The sequence below is a fragment of the Mobula birostris genome, chromosome 12 (genome assembly GCF_030028105.1).
Source record: "Mobula birostris isolate sMobBir1 chromosome 12, sMobBir1.hap1, whole genome shotgun sequence".
NCBI classification, from domain to species: domain Eukaryota; kingdom Metazoa; phylum Chordata; class Chondrichthyes; order Myliobatiformes; family Myliobatidae; genus Mobula; species Mobula birostris.
Window position 1 is genome coordinate 14,991,232 of NC_092381.1, and position 25,111 is coordinate 15,016,342.

General features: G+C 43.8%; 1 protein-coding gene across 2 annotated transcripts in view; it reads right to left on the reverse strand.

Moving 5' to 3' along the window:
• The window catches only part of st6galnac3 (ST6 (alpha-N-acetyl-neuraminyl-2,3-beta-galactosyl-1,3)-N-acetylgalactosaminide alpha-2,6-sialyltransferase 3), a 279,773-nt gene that overhangs the window by 12,188 nt on the left and 242,474 nt on the right, over window positions 1-25,111 (reverse strand). For both annotated transcript variants that reach the window (XM_072273355.1, XM_072273354.1), the window contains one exon: window positions 7,431-7,538. In XM_072273355.1, coding sequence (XP_072129456.1) covers window positions 7,431-7,538 — 108 coding nt within the window. The remainder of the gene's footprint in view (window positions 1-7,430; window positions 7,539-25,111) is intronic.

Sequence of the window (25,111 nt, forward strand, 5' to 3'; positions counted from 1 at the left end):
TTTATTCTGCACTTCCCTGCGTAGGTCTAGTTTCAGATCTCAGATTCCTGTTCATGGACAACATTGCAGTTGTTTGATTTGTTGTTGCATGAACAGAGTTCCGATACACAAAAAGGAAGTTGTTCACCTTATGCTGTAGAGAAATGTCCTCCTTGTCCATCACTTTAATAGACTTCTTGAATGCTTGGATAAACCTTTCAGATAGCCGATTTGTTGGCGAGGAGCTGACTTGAAATGGCTGATGCCATTTTTCTTCATGAACAGTCAGAATTCTTCTGACATGTATTGTGGTCCATTGTCACTCACTCTTGTTCTGCTAAGCCATTTCTGGCGAAGATAGTCCTCAGAGCGAAGACAGTCTTTGCTGAGGTGGTTGATGTCATTGGTCACTTCGAATGAGCATCCACAGCAATCAGAAACATGGAGTCCATGAATAGCCCAGCTAAGTCAATATGTACTCTTTGCCACGGGTGTAATGGTGCCTGTGGGGGTGCATTTTGTATTTTTTGGTATCCCGAACAGCTTTTGGCCAAGTCTGTTTACCTATTCTCTTCTCAAACACCTTCTCATTAGCATTAGGCAGCTGTGTCAGTCTCTGGGCAGTGCTACCATTTGGGCTGCCGTTGCCTGTTGATGCCACACTGAGAGCTTTGATTGAGTGCCAGTCTAATTGGATTTTTCTCAACCATTCATGTCTGAAAAGTGCTGGCCCTCCACTTTTCAACACATAAAGCTCTAACCACTGTGTTTGGCCTCTATATGTCACATTCACTTTCAGTTTGCCTTTGGGAGACACTTTTCAACTGTGTAGGTCTTTAGTCATTGAGGTCTTCTCTCATGGTATCTCAGAAAAGTCTGTTGTAGTCAGCTTCCGAAATTATAGTCAAAGTTGATCCATTTTCAGTTTTACACCAGACACATCTATTGTGATCCAGATTATTTTGTGATCTGCTCCAGTTATTCTATGCAGTTCCAGGCATGACAGTTCACCTTTGACAGACTCTATGTTGTCTGATTCTGTTTTACATTCAGTAACTGTATGCAATTGTTTAGTTTTGTGTTTGAGACTTCTCACTCGGTTGTGCTTTTTGTCTGATTTGCACACACTCTCTATGTGACCTTGTCTGTGACACTTCTGCAGATTTTTTTCTTTGAACCAACAGCCATTTTCATCATGGGAGGATTTGCCACATCGATAATGTTTTTGGCTTTTAGCAACAATCAGGGATAGTTCGTGCATTTCACATTCTAACCTCTTTTTCCGTAGTTTTGCTGCATCCTTTGCTGCAGTCTCTAATGATATTGTAATGATCAATGCCTGTTATAAGGTTAGGTCTCTTTCTCACAGTAGTCTCTTTTGAGTGCATGTCACATACAAGCCTGTCCCTTAATGCAGCAGAAAGTCCATCTCTAAAGTCACAGTACTGGGAAAGTTTGCGCAGTTCTGCAATGTATTCAGAAAAGCTTTCATTTTTGACCGGTTCCTTTTGTAAAATCTAAATCTTCCAACTATTGTCAGCAGTTTAGGGCTCCAGTGATTTTGTAAAATTGTAACAATTTTGTCAAGTGCCTTGCTTGCTGGCCTTTCAGGAGTTACTCGGTGGCATAAGAGACTGTATGTTCTTAGGCCCATTAAGCTAAGAAGTGTAAGGGCTTTCTTCTGCTATTCCACATTGTTTGACCCTCTAGATATATGTCTCGCTATCAACTTTGTCAACATTCCCAATTGAAGCCATCATCACATTATTTTCACTTCAAATTCAGCACGTCTTACACTGTTATGTATTTGTTGGTGTCTGTGACTGCTGTCTCGTGCTATTTAACTATCACTGTTTCATCTCGTAACTGTCGGTGCAGTTTGTGATATACTCTGACATTCAGATGCCATCATCATCACCAATTTGTTCTAACTGTGCACAACTACATATCAATTAAATAAAAGCACCCACGCTTTAACTGGTGCATACACATTGTGATGAGAGAGGGAGAGAGAACAGTGTGCGTACATAGTCAACAGCACATGCACAAACAGATCAATATATAGTGCTAAGGGGCAGGGTGTAATTGCTGTAAAAGAAATAGCTCCAAATACATTAATAGAGAACCAACTACAGGGCCTGGCCAGCAGATGTGAAACAAATAAAATTGGGAGTGAACTGTTCCAGGAGGAAGTTATGGAGGTAGAGAGAGGTGAGAAAATGGAGTTAAAAATAATGAGCTGAAGCTCATTTATCACTAGAGTTGCATCTCTGTTCCTGAGTTACCAAGGTAGGTTCAAAACTCCCCAGGCAAGAACAGAAACTCGACTGAATTCCTTTCCTGCATTGAAACAACACTTCAAAAGTACTGGGAATGTCTCAGAACACGCAGAAAATCCCCTCACTGAGGCAAAATTTCCCACATTTCCCAGCACAGACCACATAATCAAAAGAGGACTTTACTTAATTGGATATTGTTACAGATTCTGCTTTACTACCCATCAAAACATTACACTTAGTTCCTCATTAAGGTTTTTATATCTTGGGGGGAGGGGGTGGCATGTAACATAGTGGTTAGTGTAATAGTATTACAGTGCCAGTGATCAGAGTTCAAATCCACTGCTGACCGTAACGAGTTTGCATGTTCTCCCTGTGACCATGTAGGTTTCCTCCGGGTGCTCCAATTTCCTCCCACATTCTAAAGACGTACAGGTTAGTAAAGATTAGTTTTATTTGTCATGTGTACATCCAAGCACAGAGGGCGTACAAGAGCGAGATATGCCAACTAGTGGAGTGGTGCCGCAGCAATGACCTGGCACTCAACGTCAGGAAGACGAAAGAGCTGATTGTGGACTTCAGGAAGGGTAAGATGAAGGAACACATACCAATCCTCATAGAGGGACCAGGGGTGGAGAGAATGAGCAGCTTCAAGTTCCTGGGTGTCAAGATCCCTGAGGATCTAACCTGGTCCCAAAATTTCGATGTAGTTATAAAGAAGGCAAGACAGTGGCTATACTTTATTAGGAATTTGAAGAGATTTGTCATGTCAACAAATACACTCAAAAACTTCTATAGTTGTACTGTGGAGAGCATTCTGACAGGCTGCATCACTGTCTGGTATGGAGGGGCTACTGCACAGGACCGAAAGAAGCTTCAGAATGTTGTACATCTAGTCAGCTCCATCTTGGGTACTAGCCTACAAAGCACCCAGGACATCTTTAGAGAGCGGTGTCTCAGAAAGGCAGTGTCCATTATTAAGGACCTCCAGCACCCAGGGCATGCCCTTTTCTCGCTGTTACCATCAGATAGGAGGTACAGAAGCCTGAAGGCACACACTCAGTGATTCAGGAACAGCTTCTTCCCCTCTGCCATCCTAAATGGACATTGAATCTTTGGACACTACCTCACTTTTTTTTAATATACAGTATTTCTGCTTTTGCACATTTTTAAAATCTATTCAATATACGTAATTGATTTACTTGTTTGTTTATTATTTTAATTTTATTTATTATTATTATTATTTTCTCTCTGCTAGATTATGTATTGCATTGAACTGCTGCTGCTAAGTTAACAAATTTCACGTCACATGCCGGTGATAATAAACCTGATTCTGATTCTGATTCTGATTTATTGGCTAGCTAACCTTCATAGTTCATCATATTGTGTCACAGCAACAACCTGGCACTCAATGTCAGTAAGATGAAAGAGCTGATTATGGACTTCAGGAAGCGTAAGACAAGGGAACATGAACCAATCCTCATAGAGGGATCAGATATGGAGAGAGTGAGCAGTTTCAGGTTTTTGGGTATCAAGATCTCTGAGGATCTAACCTGGTCCCAACATATTGATGCAGCTATAAAGAAGACAGAACAGCGGCTATATTTCATGAGGGGTTCGAAAAGATCAGGCTTGTCACCTAAGACATTCAAAAACTTCTATAGATGTACCGTGGAGAGCATTCTGACAGTCTGGTTCAGTGTCTGGTAATGGCGGCGGGGGGGGGAGGGGCTACTGGACAGTACTGAAAGAAGCTACAGAAAGTTGTAAAATTAGTCAGTTCCATCTTGGGTACTAGCCTCCATAGTATCGAAGATATCTTCATGGAGCGGTACCTCAGAAAGGCAACATTCATTATTAATCTACAGCTGCACAGAGTCTTGTCATCTTCAGAAGTTTTCGGATGACTCTGCCATAGTTGGATGCATCAGCAAGGGAGATGAGGCTGAGTACAGGGCTACGGTAGGAAACTTTGTCACATTGTGTGAGCAGAATTATCTGCAGTTTAATGTGAAAAAGACTAAGGAGCTGGTGGTAGACCTGAGGAGAGCTAGGGTACCGGTGACCCCTGTTTCCATCCAGGGGGTCAGTGTGGACATGGTGGATAATTACAAATACCTGGGGATATGAATTGACAATAAACTGGACTGGTCAAAGACCACTGAGGCTGTCTACAAGATGAGTCAGAGCCGTCTCTATTTCCTGAGGAGACTGAGGTCCTTTAACATCTGCCGGACGATACTGAGGATGTTCTACGAGTCTGTGGTGGCCAGTGCGATCATGTTTGCCGTTGTGTGCTGGGGCAGCAGGCTGAGGGTAGCAGACACCAACAGAATGAACAAAGTCATTCGGAAGGCCAGTGATATTGTGGGGATGGAACTGGACTCTCTCACGGTGGTGCCTGAAAAGAGGATGCTGTCTAAGTTGCATGCCATCTTGGTCAATGTCTCCCATCCACTACTTAATGTTCTGGGTGGGCACAGGAGTACATTCAGCCAGAGACTCATTCCTCCAAGATGCAACACAGAGTGTCATAGGAAGTCATTCCTGTCTGTGGCCATCAAACTTTACAACTCCTCCCTTGGAGGGTCAGACACCCTGAGCCAATAGGCTGGTCCTGGACTTATTTCCTGGCATAATTTACATATTACTATTTGACTATTTATGGTTCTATTACTATTTATTATTTATAGTGCAACTGTAATGAAAACCAATTTCCCCCTGGATCAATAAAGTATGTCTATGACTATGACTATGACTATGAAGTAACCCCGACACCCAATGCTCTCTGATACTGCTCACAGGCCCAAACTGCTCATTACACCTTTACATCACATAGATAGAAATTGCAACAATGGTTGGTCAGCAAGCACTAGGTTTTATTGTACCTTCTGAGCATCAAGTGATACGTTGACATCCTAGGGAAAAATCAGCACCTCAGTGAAAGGGGTAAATAGAGATTTTCTCTCTTTACAGAAAAGTAGGAAGTTCACAACTGTAGAGGTTAAGATTGATTGCCTTGGCAGACATCCCACCCTGCAAAAACTCACTTCAGGGAAATAGCACCATCAGTTTGCAGGAGACTCCCGGAACTTCCGGGAGAGGTGGAATGTCTGCAATAGGGTAGTTTCTTAGCAGCTGGCCAGCTAGTTTAAATAAAGTTAGCTATGCTAATGAATGAATGACACCTGTTAAACACACCTCAACATGTCTTTTACAGTCTTAACCCACCATGAGCAATAGAAAAGTCACTGTTGCAAACAGTGCAGTGAGCAACACTGTCATTATTTTTTACCCCTGTTAGGCAGGGGTGCACCTTAGTGTAGTCTGGGGTGAAGTACGTTTTATATTTTCTTTTTTTGGAACACTCTGCCATGGCTCTCTTGCTCTCTCTCTCCCCCGCTCTCTCTCTCTCACTCTCTCACGCTCTCAAAAAAATCGATTTCCGGGATATTGTATATAATTTGTGGGCATCAGGGAGCTGTTATCAATATGCGGGAGACTCCTGGAACTTCCGGGAGAGGTGGGATGTCTGCCTTGGGCTTATGAGAAACCAGATTTTTGGCTTGATTACCAAGGCCAGTATATATTGTGTTTGATGGCTCTGGGCCTGTACTCACTGGTGTTTAGAAGAATGAAGGGTATCTTATTGAAACCTACTGAATACTGAAAGGCCTGGATAGAATTGACATGGAGGGCATTTCCATAGACTCGAAATAAAGGGATGTCCCTTTAAAACTGAGTTGAGGAGCAATTTCTTCAGCCTGAGGGTGGTGAATCTGCAGAATCTATTGCCACAGAGGGCTGTGGAGGCCAGCTCATTGGGTATACTTAAGCCAAAGCTTGATGGGTTCTTAATTGGTAAAGGTATTAAGGGTTACGGGGAAAAGACAGAAGAATGGTGTTGAAAAACTCAGCAATGATAGAATGGCGGAGCAGACACAAGGGGCAGAATGTCCAAATTCTTCTCTATATCTTATGGTTTTATGTTCATCCCTGCTGCCCTTGAAAGATGCTGATTAAGCTACCTTCTTAAAACACTGTAATCTTTCTTGTGAAAGCACTCCCACTGGGTTGCAGAGTATAACATTCTAGGATTTGGGCCCTGTGCTGATGAAGGACCAGTGACATATTACCAAGTCAGGATGATGTCAGGATGAGGAACTGGCCGGTGCTGGTGGTCCCATGCACCGGCTGCCTTTGTCCTACTTGGTGTAAGCTCTTTGCTAAAAAAAGAATACCTCTCATTATGCTTCCCACTTGTGTCCAATACATCACATGATGGTGCCATCAGGGAAGCCTAGGTGGGTAATTGCAGTGCATTTTGCAGAGATATACAGTACGACCATCTTGCATCAGTTGCAGGGTATGGTCTATGGGTGTGATCAATTAAGTAGTCTGCTCTATCAATAACTTATTCTGATTAAGTAGTCTGTTGTGCAGGCCACACATCACAGTGAAAGATGAGAGGGTGTCCTTGGTGAGAAAGTAGCCTTAGTTCACTGTACAACAATAGAAATATTTGAAGGGAACATGAGGAGTAAGTTCTTCACTCAGAGGGGAGTGCAAGTGTGAAAGGAACTGCCAGTGTAAGTGGTGGTTGCAGATTCAATTTCAATATTTAAGAGAAGCCTGGATAAGTATATGGATGGGAAGGGTATGGAGGCCTGAGGTCTGGTGTGGGTCAATAGGATTGGGCAGAATAACGGTACAGTACAGACTGGATGGAGCGAATGACCACTTCTGAGCTGTGGTACTTGATGATGCTATAACACCTAATCTTTTATTGAGTTTGTGTAATAAACTTGCAGTTGGGCAAAAACCTGAACCATGAGAAACAACTTTATAATGTGAAAAGACAATATCTTAAAATTACATTGACAGTGACACAAGCCTTCTAACATCTTGCAACACCTCACCCTTTCATTATAACCTTCTATACCATTCATCCTTCAATGCAGCTTTGAAATTTGCCTCGAATACTCCCTGTGGTAGTGAATTCTACATTCAAACCATCCTCTTGAAATTTCCTGTGCATTTATTTGTCACTAACCAATCAAGATATCCTCCTAGTTTTGAGGAGGCACATAGAGACATTGTCTATCCAACTGAACCCTTTCAGATTTTCAGGGTCGCTCAGTGAAGTGTGAAAGAAAATCCCATCAGTGACCTTACCTGCAATAAGCATCATTAATCATTCCAAAGATATGAATTTTAGGGCAGACTTCCATTGCAAGCACGAGTGTGAACCAGCCAGTACTCAGGTATGTACCTGACAATAACCTGCCAGAAAGAAAACAGAAAACATTGTAAATTGATCGAGTATTAGCACTTTGTCAAAACCACATCACAAAGCAGGGAGACAAAAAATGCCGCAGCTGGTGTCAGACAGTATGAATTATTTATCTCAAGCTTGCGATTCATGTCAGTTTGCAGCCTGCAGTATCTGTGGAAAGCAATTCACAAAGCAAGGTGCAAAATGCTGTTCAAACTAAATGACAAATAGGATATATTGAGCTTGGAGCCGTTCAAGTTGTTTTTCAGCTGTTCACAGATCTGGCTAGACATCTGCAGTACTATCATTAGTCCTATGCACCATGTCTTGTGAGGGAGATATTGAACCAAACTTTCCACAGAGGTGGCCTGGAGCTCACAAGCCTGGGTAAAGCCGAGAGCCCACAAGCAAACACACACACACACACACACACACACACACACACACACACACACACACACACACACACACACGTCCAAAATTTCCTTAGTGTCCCAGCCACTCCCCTCGGAGTTTATCGGTGAAGTGCAAATTTCCCCAGTATCCCAGCTATTACTTTGGAAAATCTGTCTTCTAAACCTGCAGCAGTCTTGGCAACACTATTCATTTTGGTGGCGAACAAGAGGGGTAAGTTTCAGGTAATTTACATAAAGCATACTTGCATCATACACCAGGGTGCTCTCTTCAGTTACCTGATGAGGTAACTGTAGCCTTTGGCCAGGTGCAGATGTTGTCAGGTGGTGCCCAACCTTCACAGAGTGTTTTAACCCTTAACCACGACACTCTCCAGTTGGTGGGTCAGCAGTAGTGGCCAAGTCACTGCCCTTCTGCTCCTGACTTCCAGCTCAACTCCTGCACCATTACTGCTACATACATGGGGGCAACAGAGGACCAACAAGAGTTCTTTCCGCTTCCTCTCCCATCCCGTGAGCTTCTTGCTTCTTGCTTCTCTCATCAAGGCCCAGTGCAGACAGTAACCTCCACGCAGGCCTTGCCGGGAACTCTACAGCCACCTCCACGGGGAATAGCCACTCCTGCCATCCTTTGTCCCTGCACTCCTGGACGAAGGACTGGTAGTTCAGGGCCTTCTTCCCATGATCCTCCTCACATCCTTCCTCCCCTGGTACTGTGAGCTCCACCAGGATGATTTTCTTGTCTTTGGTGGACCACTGTATGATGTCTGGTCGAAGTGTGTTTTGCACCACCTCCAGGAACTGCAGCTTCCTCCCCACGTCAGCCCTCATCTCCCACGATTTGGCAGTTTGCATCAGATTGGATTTGGGCCTCTTTGATATGACTGGCATGGCCCTCTCCTTGATGAAAATGACTGCCCTGTCTGCCTCTCTGCCAGCTGGTCTCTTTTTACCCCTCTCCCGCTCCAGTGTGTCAGCAGTGTGTCCTTCTGTTAAAGCTGTTTTGTATCCTAACAGTATGTGTCCCACTGAACTCTGCTGACCACAAAGCTTGCAGTTAGGGTCTTCTCTTGCCCCCATGTGTGTAGCAGTAATGGTGTAGGGAGAGTGTCATACTCTCAGGGCAGGAGAAACGAAATGCAGAAGGGCTTGAGTCTTCAAAGCTCTGCCCAAGTGATTTTGCGCTTGGGAAGATCCTAGTTCATACAGGAAACCTGTGACCCTCACTGCCTTCGATACTTGCCTTTCATCCTCACGGTTCCGTACCTCTGCCTGGACCATGTCAGTATAACATAGAACAATACAGCACTTCAGCCCATGTTGTAACATTTTAATCTACTCTCACCATTCCCTCCGATACTTTCCTCTATTTTCAATCATAAAATGTGCCTATCTGAGAGCTTCTTAAATACCCACTGTGCATCTGCCTCTACCACCACTCCTGGTAGTGCATTCCACAAACCACCACTCTCTGTGTAAAGGACTCTGACATCCCCACTATACTTTTCTCCAATCACCTTAATATTTTGCCTTCTTGTATTAGCCATTTTCGCCCTGGGAAAAAGGCTTTGACTGTCTACTTTATCTTTGTCTCCTTTCATCTTGTATACCTCTATCAGGTCACTTCTCATCCTCCTTGCTCCAAAGAGAAAAGCCCTAGCTCGTTCAACCTATCCTCATAAGACATCCTTTCCAGTCCAGGCAGCATCCAGGTAAATATCCTCTCCACCTTTTCTAAAGCTTCCATATCATCCCTTTAGTGAGGTGACCGGAAATTATCACAAAATTCCCTGTGCTGTCTAACCAGGGTTATACAGAGCTGCATCATTACCTTGAGGTTCTTGAGCTCAGTTCCCTAACTAATGAAGGCCAACATACCATACACCTTCTTAACAACCCTATCAACTTGTTAAATATTAAACTTATTACTCATTAAAATTAAATCAGAATCAGAGGCAGGATTAATAGCACTGACATACATCATGAAATTTGTTGTTTTGCAACAGCAGTACATTGCATACTGAAAAAATTACTGTAAGTTACAATAAGAATTATTAAATAAATGCATACGTAAACTTCCAAGAGGAGCACAACCTTGTTGTGGTTTGGAGGCTTGTGTGCCTCAATGACCTGGAGAGCCATGCCGGCTGGAGTCAGGGCTTTATGCTTTGGCTTTTGGTAGGGTCACCCATCAAACAGGTGAAAGGGTAGAGGCCAGACTTAGAGTGATCCACTGATCCTCAAGGTTTGGGGGTTCAGCTCAGGGCCAACAACCCTGACTGGTAAAGCAAAATTGTTACGGAAGCAGCAATGAAGGATCCTTCTATACGTGAGCGCGATGGCATTTCCAGGACTTGCATGACTGACATTAGTGAAAACAGAGAGGAAGCTACTGACGTGATAAAGGAAGTTGTAACCACTGTCGGACATGGACGACTTTCATTGGCACCCTAAATGCCAGCGGCATAATGGGCAAGGGAGAGATAAATAAATAAACAAGTAAATAAGTAACACAAAAAGAGAACAAAATACTGAGGTATTGCTCAAAGATTGAACAATTTAAAACATTAACCACTTTTAAAATGATTTGAATGCATCAATGTTACTTCTGTTTGTAAAATAATGAATACAATATATAAGTTTTATTCACGTCTGAATGTTGTTTTATGTGAGTGACATTTAAGATATTTGACAATTTTGTCTGTCGGTTCAGCACAGAGACAAAAGTTTCACCAGGTGGTAATGTATCTCTTCCTCAAGCCGTGCATTGGTTAGAATATTGCCGATCAGCTTGGAGGAAGTTCAGATAAGCAAATCTGCATGGGAGAGGAGTGGGGGATTGCCTCTGTTGTCAGAGTCGACCATGGATATTGTGGCCTTGCTGTCTAGATACACAAGCCAGGGCAGTACGATGTGGAAGAGCAAGCTGTTGCCCATGTAGCAAGCTCCTCCTCTGCACACAACTGATAAACCCAAAGGAACGGTAGAGACTGACACAGTCTGGCACCAGCCAAGTTGCAGGAGTTGCTAGTCAGCATTGAACTCAATGTAGGATTGCCTTAGGGACCTCAGCTCCAGATTTTTCCCTTAGGGGTTTACTACCAAAGCCTTTCCCATGAGTGGGTATAGCTGCAAGGCAGCAGAGATTTGAGATCAGAGTCATCCTTCTCTTAAATGAGCTGCCAACCGCAACTGATGAGCTCCATCTGTCCGGAGCTCAAGGTGGGTTTTACAGTAAGGTTAAAGGCATGTGTGGTCACCCAAGTTCAGCGTAGATAATTATGCAGTGATCCAGTTGAGGCATATAAGATGTCCTTACATACTTATCCTTATACGGTGGCTGTGGTTCAGTGTGTCTGCTGGAGGCCAAAGAAGATGACCTATCCTGGGGTTAGAGGGATGTGTATGTGGGTGGGAGGGAGTGAGCAATGGGAGTTCTTTTCCTCATGTTGCTTGGTATTTTCTGATTTGTTGTGTTCAGTTCTGTTCTGCTGAACATTGAGGCACTGGAATATGTAGTGACACTTGTGAGCATCCCCCTGCACATCTTGGTTGTGTTGGTGGTTAACGCAAGTGACACATTTCACTGTTAGTTTCTATGTGCACATGACAAATAAATCCAAATTTAAATCTGAATCTGAGTAAGAGAATGAATAGGATAGATAGAGGAGAGAAAGGAAAGAAAGAGAAAGGGAAAGAGAGAGAGAGAATAGCTGACTTTCAAAATGAATGTTAACATTGCATTCACCTTCCTCACCACTGACTCAACTTGCAAATTAATCTTTAGGGAATCCTGCACGGTACCTCGGATTTTTGAATTTTCTCGCCACTTAGAAAAATGTCTTGGCTTTATACCTTCAGCTATTGGTAGTCATATGAGATTTTAACATGCAGGTTGATTGGGAAAATCAGGTTGGAAATGGATCTCAAGAGAGTGAGTTTGTTGAATGCCTAAGAGATGGCTTTTTAGAGCAGGACCGATTCGTCGAGCACCTCCGCTCCATCCGCCAAAACAGACAGGATCTCCCAGTAGCCACCCACCAACTCTACTTCCCACTCCCATTCAGATATGTCCATACATGGCCTCCTCTACTGCCATGATGAGGCTAAACTCAGGTTGGAGGAGCAACACTTCATATACCGTCTAGGTAGTCTCCAGCCCCTTGGTATGAACATAGAATTCTCCAACTTCTGGAAGTGCCCTCCCCTTCCCTTCTCCTATCCCTATGTCACTCTGCCCCCTCCCCCAGCTGCCTATCACCTCCCTCATGGTTCCCCCTCCTTCTACTACCCATTGTGTTTTCCCCTATTCCTTCTTCACCTTTTTCACCTAGAACCTCCCAGCCTTCTCCTTCCCACCCTCCCCCCACCTTCTTTATAGGGCCTCTGCCCCTTCCCTCTACAGTCCTGACGAAGGGTTCCGGCCTTAAACATCGACCGATCTTTTCCACAGATGCTGCCCGACCTGCCGAGTTCCTCCAGCGTGTTGTGAGAGTTGTCGTTAAGCCTACTAGGGGCTCAACTATACTGGATTAGGTGTTATGTAATGAACCAGAGGTGATTAGGGAGGTTAAGGTAAAAGAACCCTTAGGAACCAGTGATCACAATATGATTGTACTCAACTTGAAATTTGATAGGGAGAAAGTAAAGTCTGATGTAGCAGTATTTCAGTGGAGTCAGGGAAATTACACTGGTATGAGAGAGGAGTTGGCCAGAGTAAATTGGAAGGAGCTGCTGGCAGTGATGTCAGCAGAGCAGCAATGTTGTGCGTTTCTGGGAAAAATGAGGAAGGTGCAGGACATATGTATTCCAAAAATGAAGAAATACTCAAATGGCAAAATAGTACAACCATGGATGACAAGGGAAGTCAAAGCTATTGTAAAAGCAAAAGAAAGGGCATAAAACAAAGGAAAAATTAGTGGGAAGATAGAGGATTAGGTAGTATTTAAAAACCTACAGAGAACAACTAAAAAAATCATTAGAAGGGAGAAGATGAAATATGAAAGCAAGTTAGCAAATAATATCAAAGTGGATGGTGAAAGTTTTTTCAGATATGTTAAAAATAATAGAGAAATGAAAGTGGATATAGGACTGCTAGTAAATGAGTCAGGAGCTGTGGATGACAATAGCAGTATTCTTGATGACGTAGTGTGTGAAGGAAGAGAAGTGGGTGCAGTTACTATTACAAGAGAGAAGGTGCTCAAAATGCTGAAAGACCTAGAGGTACATTGGTCACCCGGATCAGATGAACTGCACACTACAGTTCTGAAGGAGGTAGCATTGGAGATTATGGTGGCATTAGAAATGATGTTTCAAACATCAGTGGACTCTGGCATGGTGCCAGAGGACTGGAAAACTGCAGATGTTACTCCACTCTTTAAGAAAGGAGGAAGGCAGCAGAAAGAAAATTATAGACCAGTTAGCCTGACCTCAGTGGTTGGGAGGATGTTTAGAGTCAATTGTTAAGGATGAGGTGATGGTGACACAGGACAAGATAGTACAAAGTCAGCATGGTTTCCTTCAGGGAAAATCCTGCCTGATGAACCTGTTGGAATTCTTTGAGGAGATTACAAGTAGGATAGATAAAGGGGATGCAGTGGACGTTGTATATTTGGACTTTCAGAAGGCCTTTGACAAGGTGCCACACATGAGGCGGCTTACCAAGGTAAAAGCCCATGGTATTACAGAAAAATTACTAACATGTTAGAGCATTGACTGATTGGTAGGAGGCAGTGAGTAGGAATAAAAGGATCCCTTGCTGGTTGGCTGCCAGTGACTTCTTTTTATGCTGTATATACAAACATCTGTAAATGATTTAGATGATGGAACAGATAGCTTTGTTGCCAAGTTTGCAAATGATACGTAGATTGGTGGAGGAGCAGGTAGTGTTGAGGAAACAGGTAGAATGCAGAAAGACTTAGACAGATTAGGAGAATGGGCAAGAAAGTGGAAAATAAAATACAACGTTGGAAAATACATGGTCATGCACTTTAGTAATAGAAATACATGTGCGGACTATTTTATAAATCGGGAGAAAATCCAAAAATCTGAGATGCAAAGGGACTTGGAAGTCCTTGTGCAGAACACCCTAAAGTTAACTTGCAGGTTGAGTTGGTGGTGAGGAAGGCAAATGCCATGTTAGCATTCATTCATTAGCATGCCCTGGCAGGCACTCTGTGAGCCACATGGAGAGGATATTGATGGGCTCACAGAGTGCATCACTGATTACATCAACTTCTGTGTGGACTGCAATGTTCCGACAAGGACTGTCCTTCATTATTCAAATAACAAGCCATGGGTGACAAAGGACATTAAGGACATCCTGAATGCTAAAAAGAGGGCGTTTAGAGATGGAAATAGGGAGGAGCTGAGGCCAATACAGAGGGACCTGAAAGCCAGGATCAGGGAGGCTAAAGACAGGTACAGAAGGAAGCTTGAGTGGAAACTCCAGCAGAACAACATGAGAGAGGTCTGGAGGGGGATGAGGACCATCACTGGGTTTTGGCAAACTAGCAACAGAGGAGCTGAAGGCAGTGTGGACAGGGCTAATGAACTTAACCTGTTCTTTAACAGATTTGACATTGTGGCCCCTGCCCATCCCCCACATGAGCCACCTGTTGTTGGCCCCCAACCAACACATATCCCACTCTCCCCTCCTACCCCTCCTCACAGTCCCCCACCCTGCTCTCATGACTATATCCCTTCCCCACACGAAACCACCACGATGGGCTTCACAGCAGAACAGGTGAGAAGACAGCTGAAACGTCTCAACCCAAGCAGGGCTGCAGGACCGGATGGTGTCAGTACCAGGGTGCTCAAAGCCTGTGCCCCTCAGCAATGTGGAGTACTTCGCCATGTACTCAACCTGAGCCTGAGGCTCCGGAGGGTTCCTGTACTGTGGAAGACGTCCTGCCTCGTCCCTGTGCCGAAGACACTGCGCCCCAGCGTCCTCAATGACTACAGACCGGTAGCATTGACCTCCCACATCATGAAGACCCTGGAGAGACTTGTTCTGGAGCTGCTCCGGCCTATGGTCAGGGCACACTTAGATCCCCTCCAGTTCGCCTACCAGCCCCGACTAGGAGTTGAGGATGCCATCGTCTACCTGCTGAACCGTGTCTACGCCCAGCTGGACAAGCCAGCGAGCACTGTGAGGGTCATGTTTTTTGACTTCTCCAGTCGTTCAACACCATCTGCCCTTCTCTGCTGGGGGAGAAGCTGACAGCGATGCAGGTGGATGCTTCCCTGGTATCATGGATTCTTGATTACCTGACTGGCAGACCACAGTACGTGTGCTTGTAACACTGTGTGTCCGACAGAGTGACCAGCAGCACTGGGGCTCCACAGGGGACTGTCTTGTCTCCCTTTCTCTTCACCATTTACACATCGGACTTCAACTACTGCACAGAGTCTTGTCATCTTCAGAAATTTTCGGATGACTCTGCCATAGTTGGATGCATCAGCAAGGGAGATGAGGCTGAGTACAGGGCTACGGTAGGAAATTTTGTCACACGGTGTGAGCAGAATTATCTGTAGCTTAATGTGAAAAAGACTAGGCAGCTGGTGGTAGACCTGAGGAGAGCTAAGGTACTGGTGACCCCTGTTTCCATCCAGGGGGTCAGTGTGGACATGGTGGAGGATTACAGATACCTGGGGATACGAATTGACAATAAACTGGACTGGTCAAAGAACACTGAGGCTGTCTACAAGAAGGGACAGAGCCGTCTCTATTTCCTGAGGAGACTGAAGTCCTTTAACATCTGCTGGACGATGCTGAGGATGTTCTACGAGTCTGTGGTGGCCAGTGCTATCATGTTTGCTGTTGTGTGCTAGGGCAGCAGGCTGAGGGTAGCAGACACCAACAGAATCAACAAACTCATTCGTAAGGTCAGTGATGTTGTGGGGATGGAACTGGACTCTCTGATGGTGGTGTCTGAAAAGAGGATGCTGTCCAAGTTGCATGCCATCTTTGTCAATGTCTCCCATCCACTACATAATGTACCGGGTGGGCACAGGAGTACATTCAGCCAGAGACTCACTCCACCGAGATGCAGCACAGAGCGTCATAGGAAGTCATGCCTGCCTGTGGCCATCAAACTTTACAACTCCTCCCTTGGAGGGTCAGACACCCTGAGCCAATAGGTTGGTCCTGGACTTATTTCATAATTTACTGGGATAACTTACATAATACTATTTAACTATTTATGGTTCTATTACTATTTATTATTTATGGTGCAACTGTAACGAAAACCAATTCCCCCCCCCCCCCGGATCAATAAAGTATGACTATGACTATGACTATGATTATTTCAATAAGTCTAGAATACAAGAGCAAGGATGTGATGCTGAGGCTTTATAAGGCACTGGTAAGGCTTCACCTAGAGTATTGTGAACAGTTTTTGGCCCCTCATCTTAGAAAAGATGTACTGGCATTGGAGAGAGTTCAGAGGAGGTTCACAGAGGAGATTCCAGGAATGAAAGAATTATCATACGAGGAACATTTGATGGCTGTGGGCTTGTACTCACTGGAATTTAGAAGGATGAGGGGGGATCTCGCTGAAATCTTTCAAATGTTGAAAGGCCTAGACAGGGTAGATGTGGAAAGGATGTTTCCCATGTTGGGAGAGTCTAGGACAAGAGGACACAGCCTTAGGATAGAGGGACACCCTTTCAAAATGGTCCTTTAGCCAGAGGGCGGTGAATTTGTGGAATTTGTTGCCACGTGCAGCTGTGGAGGCCAGGTCTTTGGGTATATTTAAGGTAGAGATTGATAGGTTCTTGATTGGACATGGCATCAAAGGTTATGGGGAGAAGGCCAGGAACTGGGGTGGAGGAGGAGAAAAAAAGGATCAGCCATGATCGGAAGGCAGGGCAGACTCAATAGGCCAAATGGCCCAATTCTGCTCCTATGTCTAATGGTCTTAAGTTTTTTATTTCTTCTACCAAAGTGCGTGACCATACACTTCGCGACACTGTATTCCATCTGCCACTTTGCCCATTCTTCTGATATCTATAAGTCCTCCTGTAGCCTCCCTGCTTCCTCAACACTACCTGCCCCTCCACCTATCTTTGTACCATCCCTGATGATAAAAACAGGAAGCTTACGTTCAGCTGAGCGTATTGCCATGTGCACAGTATAGTGAGTTACAGGTAGTGAAAAACTTATTTACAGCAGTATCTCAGATAGACCAATTCAAACAACACACAGAATATAAAATGCACATAAATTATACAATACTGTAAACCAAAATAAAAAAAAGAGTTCTGAAATTACTCAGTGGGTCAAACACAATTTATGCAGACAGAAAAGAAGCCGTTCATCACCCTGTAACATTATCTCTCTCTCTCTCTCTCTCTCTCTCTCTCTCTCTCTCTCTCTCTCTCCTCTCTCTCTCTCTCTCTCTCTCTCTCTCTCTCTCTCTCTCTCTCTCTCTCTCGCTACACAAGCTGCCTAACCTGCTAAGGATTGCTGGTTCCTAGACCAATTGCAGCAATCCCATTAGCCACATTCCCATAAAACCCATTCCCTCTCACATTCCACATATCCTCTTTATTCTCTATCACAAAGCTGAGGAAGCACCTCATAGAAGTTTATTAAATGAATAAAGGCACAGGTAATATTTGTTTGTTATGTGCCGTGTCATATGACGTGACTTATCCACGACCATGGCAAATTTTTGTACAGAAATGGTTTGCCATTGCCTTCTTCTGGGCAGTATCTTCATAAGACGGGTGACCCCCCCCCCCCCACCCCCAGCCATCATCAATACTCTTCAGAGATCATCTGTCTGACTTCAGTGGTCGCACAACCAGGACTTGTGATATGCAGCGGCAGCTCATATGACCATCCACCACCTGATCCCATGGCTTCACATGACCCTGATCGGGGTGGGTGGGGGGATAAGCAGGTGCTACACCAAGCCTAAGGGTGATCTGCAGGATAGCAGAGGGTAAGAGCACATTACACCTCCTTCGGTAGATATGTATCTCCACCCTGCCACCCAAACGGGTAATGTAGTTAGTAAGAATCTTTCTCCCAGGTAGATTATGAGAGGAGAAAGATTTATGGTTTTGGATTTACTGAGTATGCCCAGAAGAAAATTAATCTCAGGGTTGAATGATGACATACAGGGTATATGTACTTTGGTAATAAATTTACTTTGAACTTTGAACCTGAGGAACAACCTCTTCCCTTCCGCCATCAGATAGCTGAATGGACAATGAACCAACTCATAAACACTACTTCACTATTTTTTGCTTTCTTTTGAACTATTTATTAAATTTTTAAAATATATATTTCTTATTATAATTTATAGTATTTTTATGTATGGCATTGTCTTGCTACCGCAAAACAGCACATTTCACGACATATGTCAGTGATAATAAACATGATTCTGATATCCAACGTGGGCATGTGGCCAAGTGGTTAAGGCATTTGACTAGCGACCTGAAGGTCGTGAGTTCGAGCCCCAGCCGAGGCAGCGTGTTGTGTCCTTGAGCAAGGCACTTAACCACACATTGCTCTGCGATGACACTGGTGCCAAGCTGTATGGGTCCTAATGCCCTTGGACAACATTGGTGTCGTGGAGAGCAGAGACTTGCAGCATGGGCAACTGCTGGTCTTCCATACAACCTTGCCCAGGCCTGTGCCCTGGAGAGTGAAGACTTTCCAGGCGCAGATCCATGGTCTCGCAAGACTAACGGATGCCTTTTCTGATATCCAAAAAGTCAATTTGTCTTGGTATTGGGTGGCCATTTGTCTGGTCCTATTCTGTTATCTACGTACACAACCTGGACTCACTCTCTCGTGTGTGGAGGGAGTGTTGCACAGTTGGAAAAACCATCTTTAGAACAGAGGCTCTGCCTGCCATCTCAGATTCATCCAAAACATCCTATATTGACAAAAAGCAGGAGTGTTTGCATAAAAGTTGATACTTATCTTTCCTGATTTAAAAAAAATCCAGTTGTTATCCCATTGTTGTTTGTGGATGCTTGTCATGAACAAATTAGCTGTCATGTCTTCTAATTTACCGCAGCTTGCTGTCTGTGAAGTGTTTTAGGAAATCCTGAGGATGGACAAGGTGCTATTTAAATGCAAGTCACTTATTGTCTTTGAACTGAGCAACTTGTGCTGTCAGAGAAAATTGAGAGATTCTATGACATGAGGTCGAGTTTGTTGCATCGATCAGTGCTAACTGTCACCGCCCTTCTCAGTGCAAACCATCAGGGTTATTACAAGGGTCCCATTATCACTCTTTGTGTCACTCCACAGAACATCTGTCAGTACAAATGCAGCACATACCTTACACCAGGGAAGCAGGATTGAAAACATTTTTATAAATGCTTCATACATGCTGTCTAGATTTACTTGATGTGTCACATTCACCGTGACCTAAATTGTGATTGAGTTGGAAATTCAATGTATAATTTTGATTTTATTTGAATCACTAAATGAACTGGAATTTTGCAGAGTGAATTGAGCATTGAACTCACCACCTCCAACAGTGGCTCATTTAACATTAACAAGGAACAGACTTTCAATGGAAGGGGATGGTCCAAGTAAACAATTAATCTGTTGAAGGCTCTTCAAACTTTTCTTTTATGAGTTGAATGCCCAACAAAGTGTGGGATAGTGTAGGCTCAATTGCCCTTTGTGCTCTAACAATTCTGTGATTCATTCTAACTGTAACCACAAGCCAATAGTGCCATGAGCGAATATGAAGACAATTCTTCAGCACTTAAGGTTAAAACCTACCCTATTCTCTCTGACATCTCCAAGACAGTTGAACTCATTGTTTCCTTCGGTCTATCTGCTCTAGTTAGAGTTATAGAACACTACAGAACTGTGTGCCAAACTATTAATCTTCCTAGTCAGAGGGTCATAGAAAAGTAGATCACAGAAACAGGCCTTTTGGTCCCTCTAATCTGTGCCTAGCCATTTAAACTGCCTATTCCCATTAACCTGCACCGGGACCAGAGCCCTCCATGTCCCTACCATCCAGGTACTGATCTAAACTTCTCTTAAATATTGAAACTGAGCTTGCATGCACCACTTGTGCTGGCAGCTTATTCTACATTCTCACGAACCTCTGAGTGAAGAAGTTTCACCTTTCACCCTTATCCCATCTATATCCCTCACAATTTTGTGTACCTCTATCAAATCTCCTCTCAGTCTTCTATGGAAATATGATCCTAACCTATTCAATCTTTCTATATAACTCAGGTCCCCCAGACTCAGCAACATTCTTATAAGTTTTCTCTGTACTCTTTCAACCTTATTTACATCCTTCCTGTAGGTAGGTGACTAGAATTGCATACAATACTATGGCCTCACCCAGACCACAGTCCTTCATACCCCTCCCATCCCCTCCCATCCATGTACCTTTCCAAATTTCTCTGATATGTTGAAATCAAACAATATCAATAACTTGCTACAACAGTGTCTTTGAACATCCAAATATGCACCATAGAAGAGTCATCTGCTGAAATGCATCAACACCAAGCGGCAGAAATATTGGACCGGACAATGAAAAGAACTCATTTGTTAAAGACAAATGATCTTTGTTTTAGCGGGTGAGCTTTGGATGGAGTGGTCGATGTTGTGTGTGTTCTTTAGGACAACGTCTGCACATAAAACCCAAAGAACAGTGACAGCATGAATACAAAGGTAGCCAAAAAGAGTGGAGTGCAGTGCAGATTGTCCCTAGCAATGAATAGGGTCCATTTTAAAGTTGGAAAATACACAAAAATCACTTTATACGCCATAGAGCTGCAGTAAGTACTACCTAAGACTGGTAAGAACCATCACTAAAGGTGGAGAGCGAGCAAACTAGCTGAGCTGTTTGTAGAAATTGTTATGTTTCGTAACTTCAAAACATTAAAGTAATACAAAGGAAGATGCGGGGAGTCCAAATATACAGGTGCACCTTCGAGTTTATTAAGTGAGTCATGCATGTATCCCGTGGTAGTGTGATGACATATTTAATTAATGTATTTTTACTTACAACCCATAATTAACTATTTAAATGAACAAGAATGCTTAATCAACCAATATCTATACAAGATTACGTAAAGATAACTTAAATATTAAATACAGAATGGTAATGAACATATGTCTGTTGGACTTTTGAACGAGATCTGGTTTATTATCATAGAAACCTAGAAAGCCTACAGCACTATACAGGCCTTTCAGCCCACAGTGCTGTCATCATCATCAGGTGCCATGCCCAGTTTGAGCTTTGACTGCCATGGCCCACACACTCCTGTTTCGGGTCAAGTGGATTAATTCATGGGTATTCATTTCCAGTTCTCTGGCTGCTGTCTCCATCATCATTTGTCTTTGTCTTCCTGTTGCTTTCTTCCCTTCAATCTTTCTCATAATTACTGTGCACTCTAACTCCTCTTTCCTAATCACATGTTCAATGAAGTTACATTGCACTTTCACGATCTCATACATTATTTCTCTTTTTGTCTTTGCTCTGTTCATGACATCCTCGTTAGATATTCGTTTCGCCCATGATATTCTTTGCATCCTCCTCAAAAACCACATCTCTGCTGCTACAATTCATTTCCTCATGTTACTAGATATTGTCCAACATTCTGAGTCATATAACATAACATACAACACAGTGCTGTACCGAACATATACTTTCTTTAGAAATTACCTGAGGTTACCCTTAGCCCTCTATTTTTCTAAGCTCCATGTACCTATCCAAGAGTCTCTTAAAGAAGAAGAAGAAAGCCCTTAACTCTGAGTGGAGTCATTGGGACGTCCTCATGATGGCGTTTTTTTGCAGGCTTTCTTATTTTTATGAGGCTGAGTTGCTAGCTCGACGCTCAACCCAGCACGCATGGAAAGCGTGCCAGGGAGCCAGCTGGATTCGAACTCTGGAGCCTTTGCTCTGAAGTTCAACGCTGATGCCACTACACCACCAGCCGGCAAGAGTCTCTTCAAAGACCCTATTAAATCCGCCTCCACCACCGCCGACGGCAGCCCATTCCACGCACCCACCACTCTCTGCGTAAAAAACTTACCCCTGACATCTCCTCTGTACCTACTTCCAAGCACCTTAAAACTGTGCCCTCCTGTGTTAGCCATTTCAGCCCTGGGAAAAAGCCTCTGACTATCTACACAATCAATACCTCTCATTATCTTTTGGATAGCTGGATAGATAGATAGGTAGATAGGCAGTATATAGATAGATAGATAGATAGACAGACAGACAGACAGACTGATGGCTGGATAGATAGGAAGTCCAAAAGAGGAATAGTGAGGTAGTTTTAATGGGTTCACGGACTATTCAGGTATCTGAGAGCTGAGGGGAAGAAACTATTCCTAAAACATTAAGTATAGGTCTTCAGGCTCCTGTACCTCCTCACTGATGGTAGTAATGAGAACAGGGCATGCCCCAGATTGTGAATGTCCTTAATGATGGATACAGCCTTCTTAAGGAACTATTAATATCATCGGAGCTCATATGTCTGTAAGTCGGATGTTCTTAACCTGTAGTAGATAGCCTATAGTGGATGTTCCTCTTAAACAGGTAAGTTCATAAATTGGTTTATTATGGGGACATGTACCAATGTACGATGAAGAACATTGTTTTGCATGCCATCCATACGGATCATTTCATCTTATCAGTTCACTGAGGTAGTACAAGGGAAAAGCAGTCACTGAGTGCAGAATAAAGTGTTACAGTTACAGAGTGTGTGCAGTGCAGGCAGAAAAAAAATATCTAAGGCCAGAATGAGATAGATTGAGAGGTCCAGAGTGAATCCTATCATACTAGTGCTCTGTTCAATGGTCTTCTAACAGCTAGATAGAAGCTGTCCTTGAGCCTAGTGGTATGTGCTTTCAGGCTTTTGTATAATCGATTCGTACGAGCAAATTAGATGACAGCAAAGGGAAGTGTAGTGGCCGTAGTCAGAGTGGGCAGAGTTAGGGTGGTGAAAATGAGGCTTTAGCTCTTCAAGGCTTCAGTCAGAGGAGGCAAAAAAGAAAAGTTCTAGGTTAAGATTTTTTTCCTTCCCTTCTTTATATCTGCTCAGCTGGGACAGTAGAGATACCAGACAGGATGGTTCGATGCTCCTCTTGCAGGATGCTGAAAGGCAGGGGGACCTCCAGTGTCCTTGACAACTACAAATGTGAGAAGCGCAACCAGCTGCAGCTCTTAACAATCCGCATTAAGGAGCTGGAGCTGGAACTGGATGAACTCCAAATCATTTGGGAGGCTGAGGGGGTGATAAGATAGGACATATAGAGAGGCAGTTACGCCCAAGGTTCAGGACACAGGAAACTGGGTGACAGTCAGGAAGGGAAAAGGGGTCATTAATGCTAGTGGAAAGTACCCCTGCGGCCGTCCCCCTCAACAACAGGTATATCACTTTGGATACTGTTCATGGGGGGTGGGGGGAATAACCTAACAGAGGAAAGTCACAGCAGTTGCATCTCTGGCACAAGGTCTGTCTCTGTGACTCAGAAGGGAAGGTGGGGAGGTGGGGAAGAAGAGGCGCATTGTGGTGATAGGGGATTCATTAGTCAGGGGAACGGTGGGAGATTCTGTGGGCGAGAACGAGATTCCTCGATAGAATGTTGCCTCTTGGGTGCCAGGGTCCAGAACATCTCAGATCGAGTCCACAGCATTCTTAAGTGGGAGGGTGAACAGCCAGAGGTTGTGGTCCATGTAGGTACAAATGACTTGGGTAGGATGAGTAACGAGGTTCTGCATAGGGAGTTCAGCGAGTTAGGTGCTAAATTAAAGACCAGGACCTCCAGGATTGTGATCTCAGGATTACTACCTGTGCCATGTGCTAGTGAGGTCATAACTAGGAAGATTATGCAGCTTAATACGTGGCTAAGGAGTTGGTGATGGAGGGAGGGCATAGGATCTTTGGATCATTGGGCTCTCTTTCAGGGAAGGTGGGACCTGTACAGAAGGGACGGTTTGCAGCTGAACTGGAGGGGGTACTATTATCCTAGTGGGAAAGTTTGTTAGTGCTGCATGGTGGGGTTTAAATTAGAGTTGTAGGGGATGGGAACTAGAGTGCCAGGACAGTTAGTGGAGCGGTTGTGGAGACAGATGTTGGTGAGACTGTAGACAAAGTCAGGAATCAAAAGGGTGAACATGGTGCGACTATTGTCCTGAGCTATGTATATTTCAATGCAAGAAGTATTGTAGGTAAAGGCAGATGAGCTCAGGGTATGGATCAAGACCTGGAAATTATGATATTGTAGTCATTAGTGAGACTTGGTTGAGGGAGGAGCAGGACTGGCAGCTTGATATTCTGGGGTTCTGTTGTTTTAAACGTGACAGAGCGGGAGGGAATAAAGGAAGACGGGTGGCATTACTAACCAGGAAAAAATGTTATGGCAGTGCTCCGTCAGGCCAGACTGGTGAACTCGACTAGGAAGGCATTATGCATGGAACTGAAAAATAAGAAAGGTATAACCATGCCAATGGGGGTAGAAACTACCCAACAGTCCAGGGGATTTATAGGAACAAATTTGTAAGGAGATCAAACTGTTGTAAGAAACATAAGGTTGATATAGTCAGTGATTTTAACTTTCCACATATTGGCTGGGAATCCCATACTGTAAAAGGACTAGGTGGGAAAAAGTTTGTCGAATGTGTTCTGGAAAGTTTCCTTCATCACTATGTAGAAGTCCCAACGAGAGAGCATGCGATACTTATTCTGCTGCTGGCAGGACAGGCGACAGAAGTTTGTGTAGGGGAGCACTTTGCATCCAGTGACCACAATGCCATTAGTTTCAAAGCAGATATGCAAAAAGATAGGTCTGCTCTGGGGGTTGGATTCTAAATTGGAAGAAGGCCAATTTTGATGGTATCAGTAATGATGTGGCAAGTGTGGATTGGGAAAGCCTGTTTTCTGGCAAAGGTGTACTTGGTAAGTGGGAGGCCTCCAAGCATGAAGTTTTGAGACTACAAAGCTTGTATGCACCTGTCAGTATAAAAGGTAAAGATAATAAGTGTAGGGAACCTTGGTTTTCAAGAGATATTGAGGTTCTGATTAAGAGAAAAAAGGAGGTGAATAGCAGATATAGACCAGCAGGAATAAATGAGACTCTTATGGAGTATGTAAAATGCAAGAGAACACTTAATAAAAAAATCAGAAAGGCTAAAAGAAAGCATGAAGTTGCATTAGCAAAC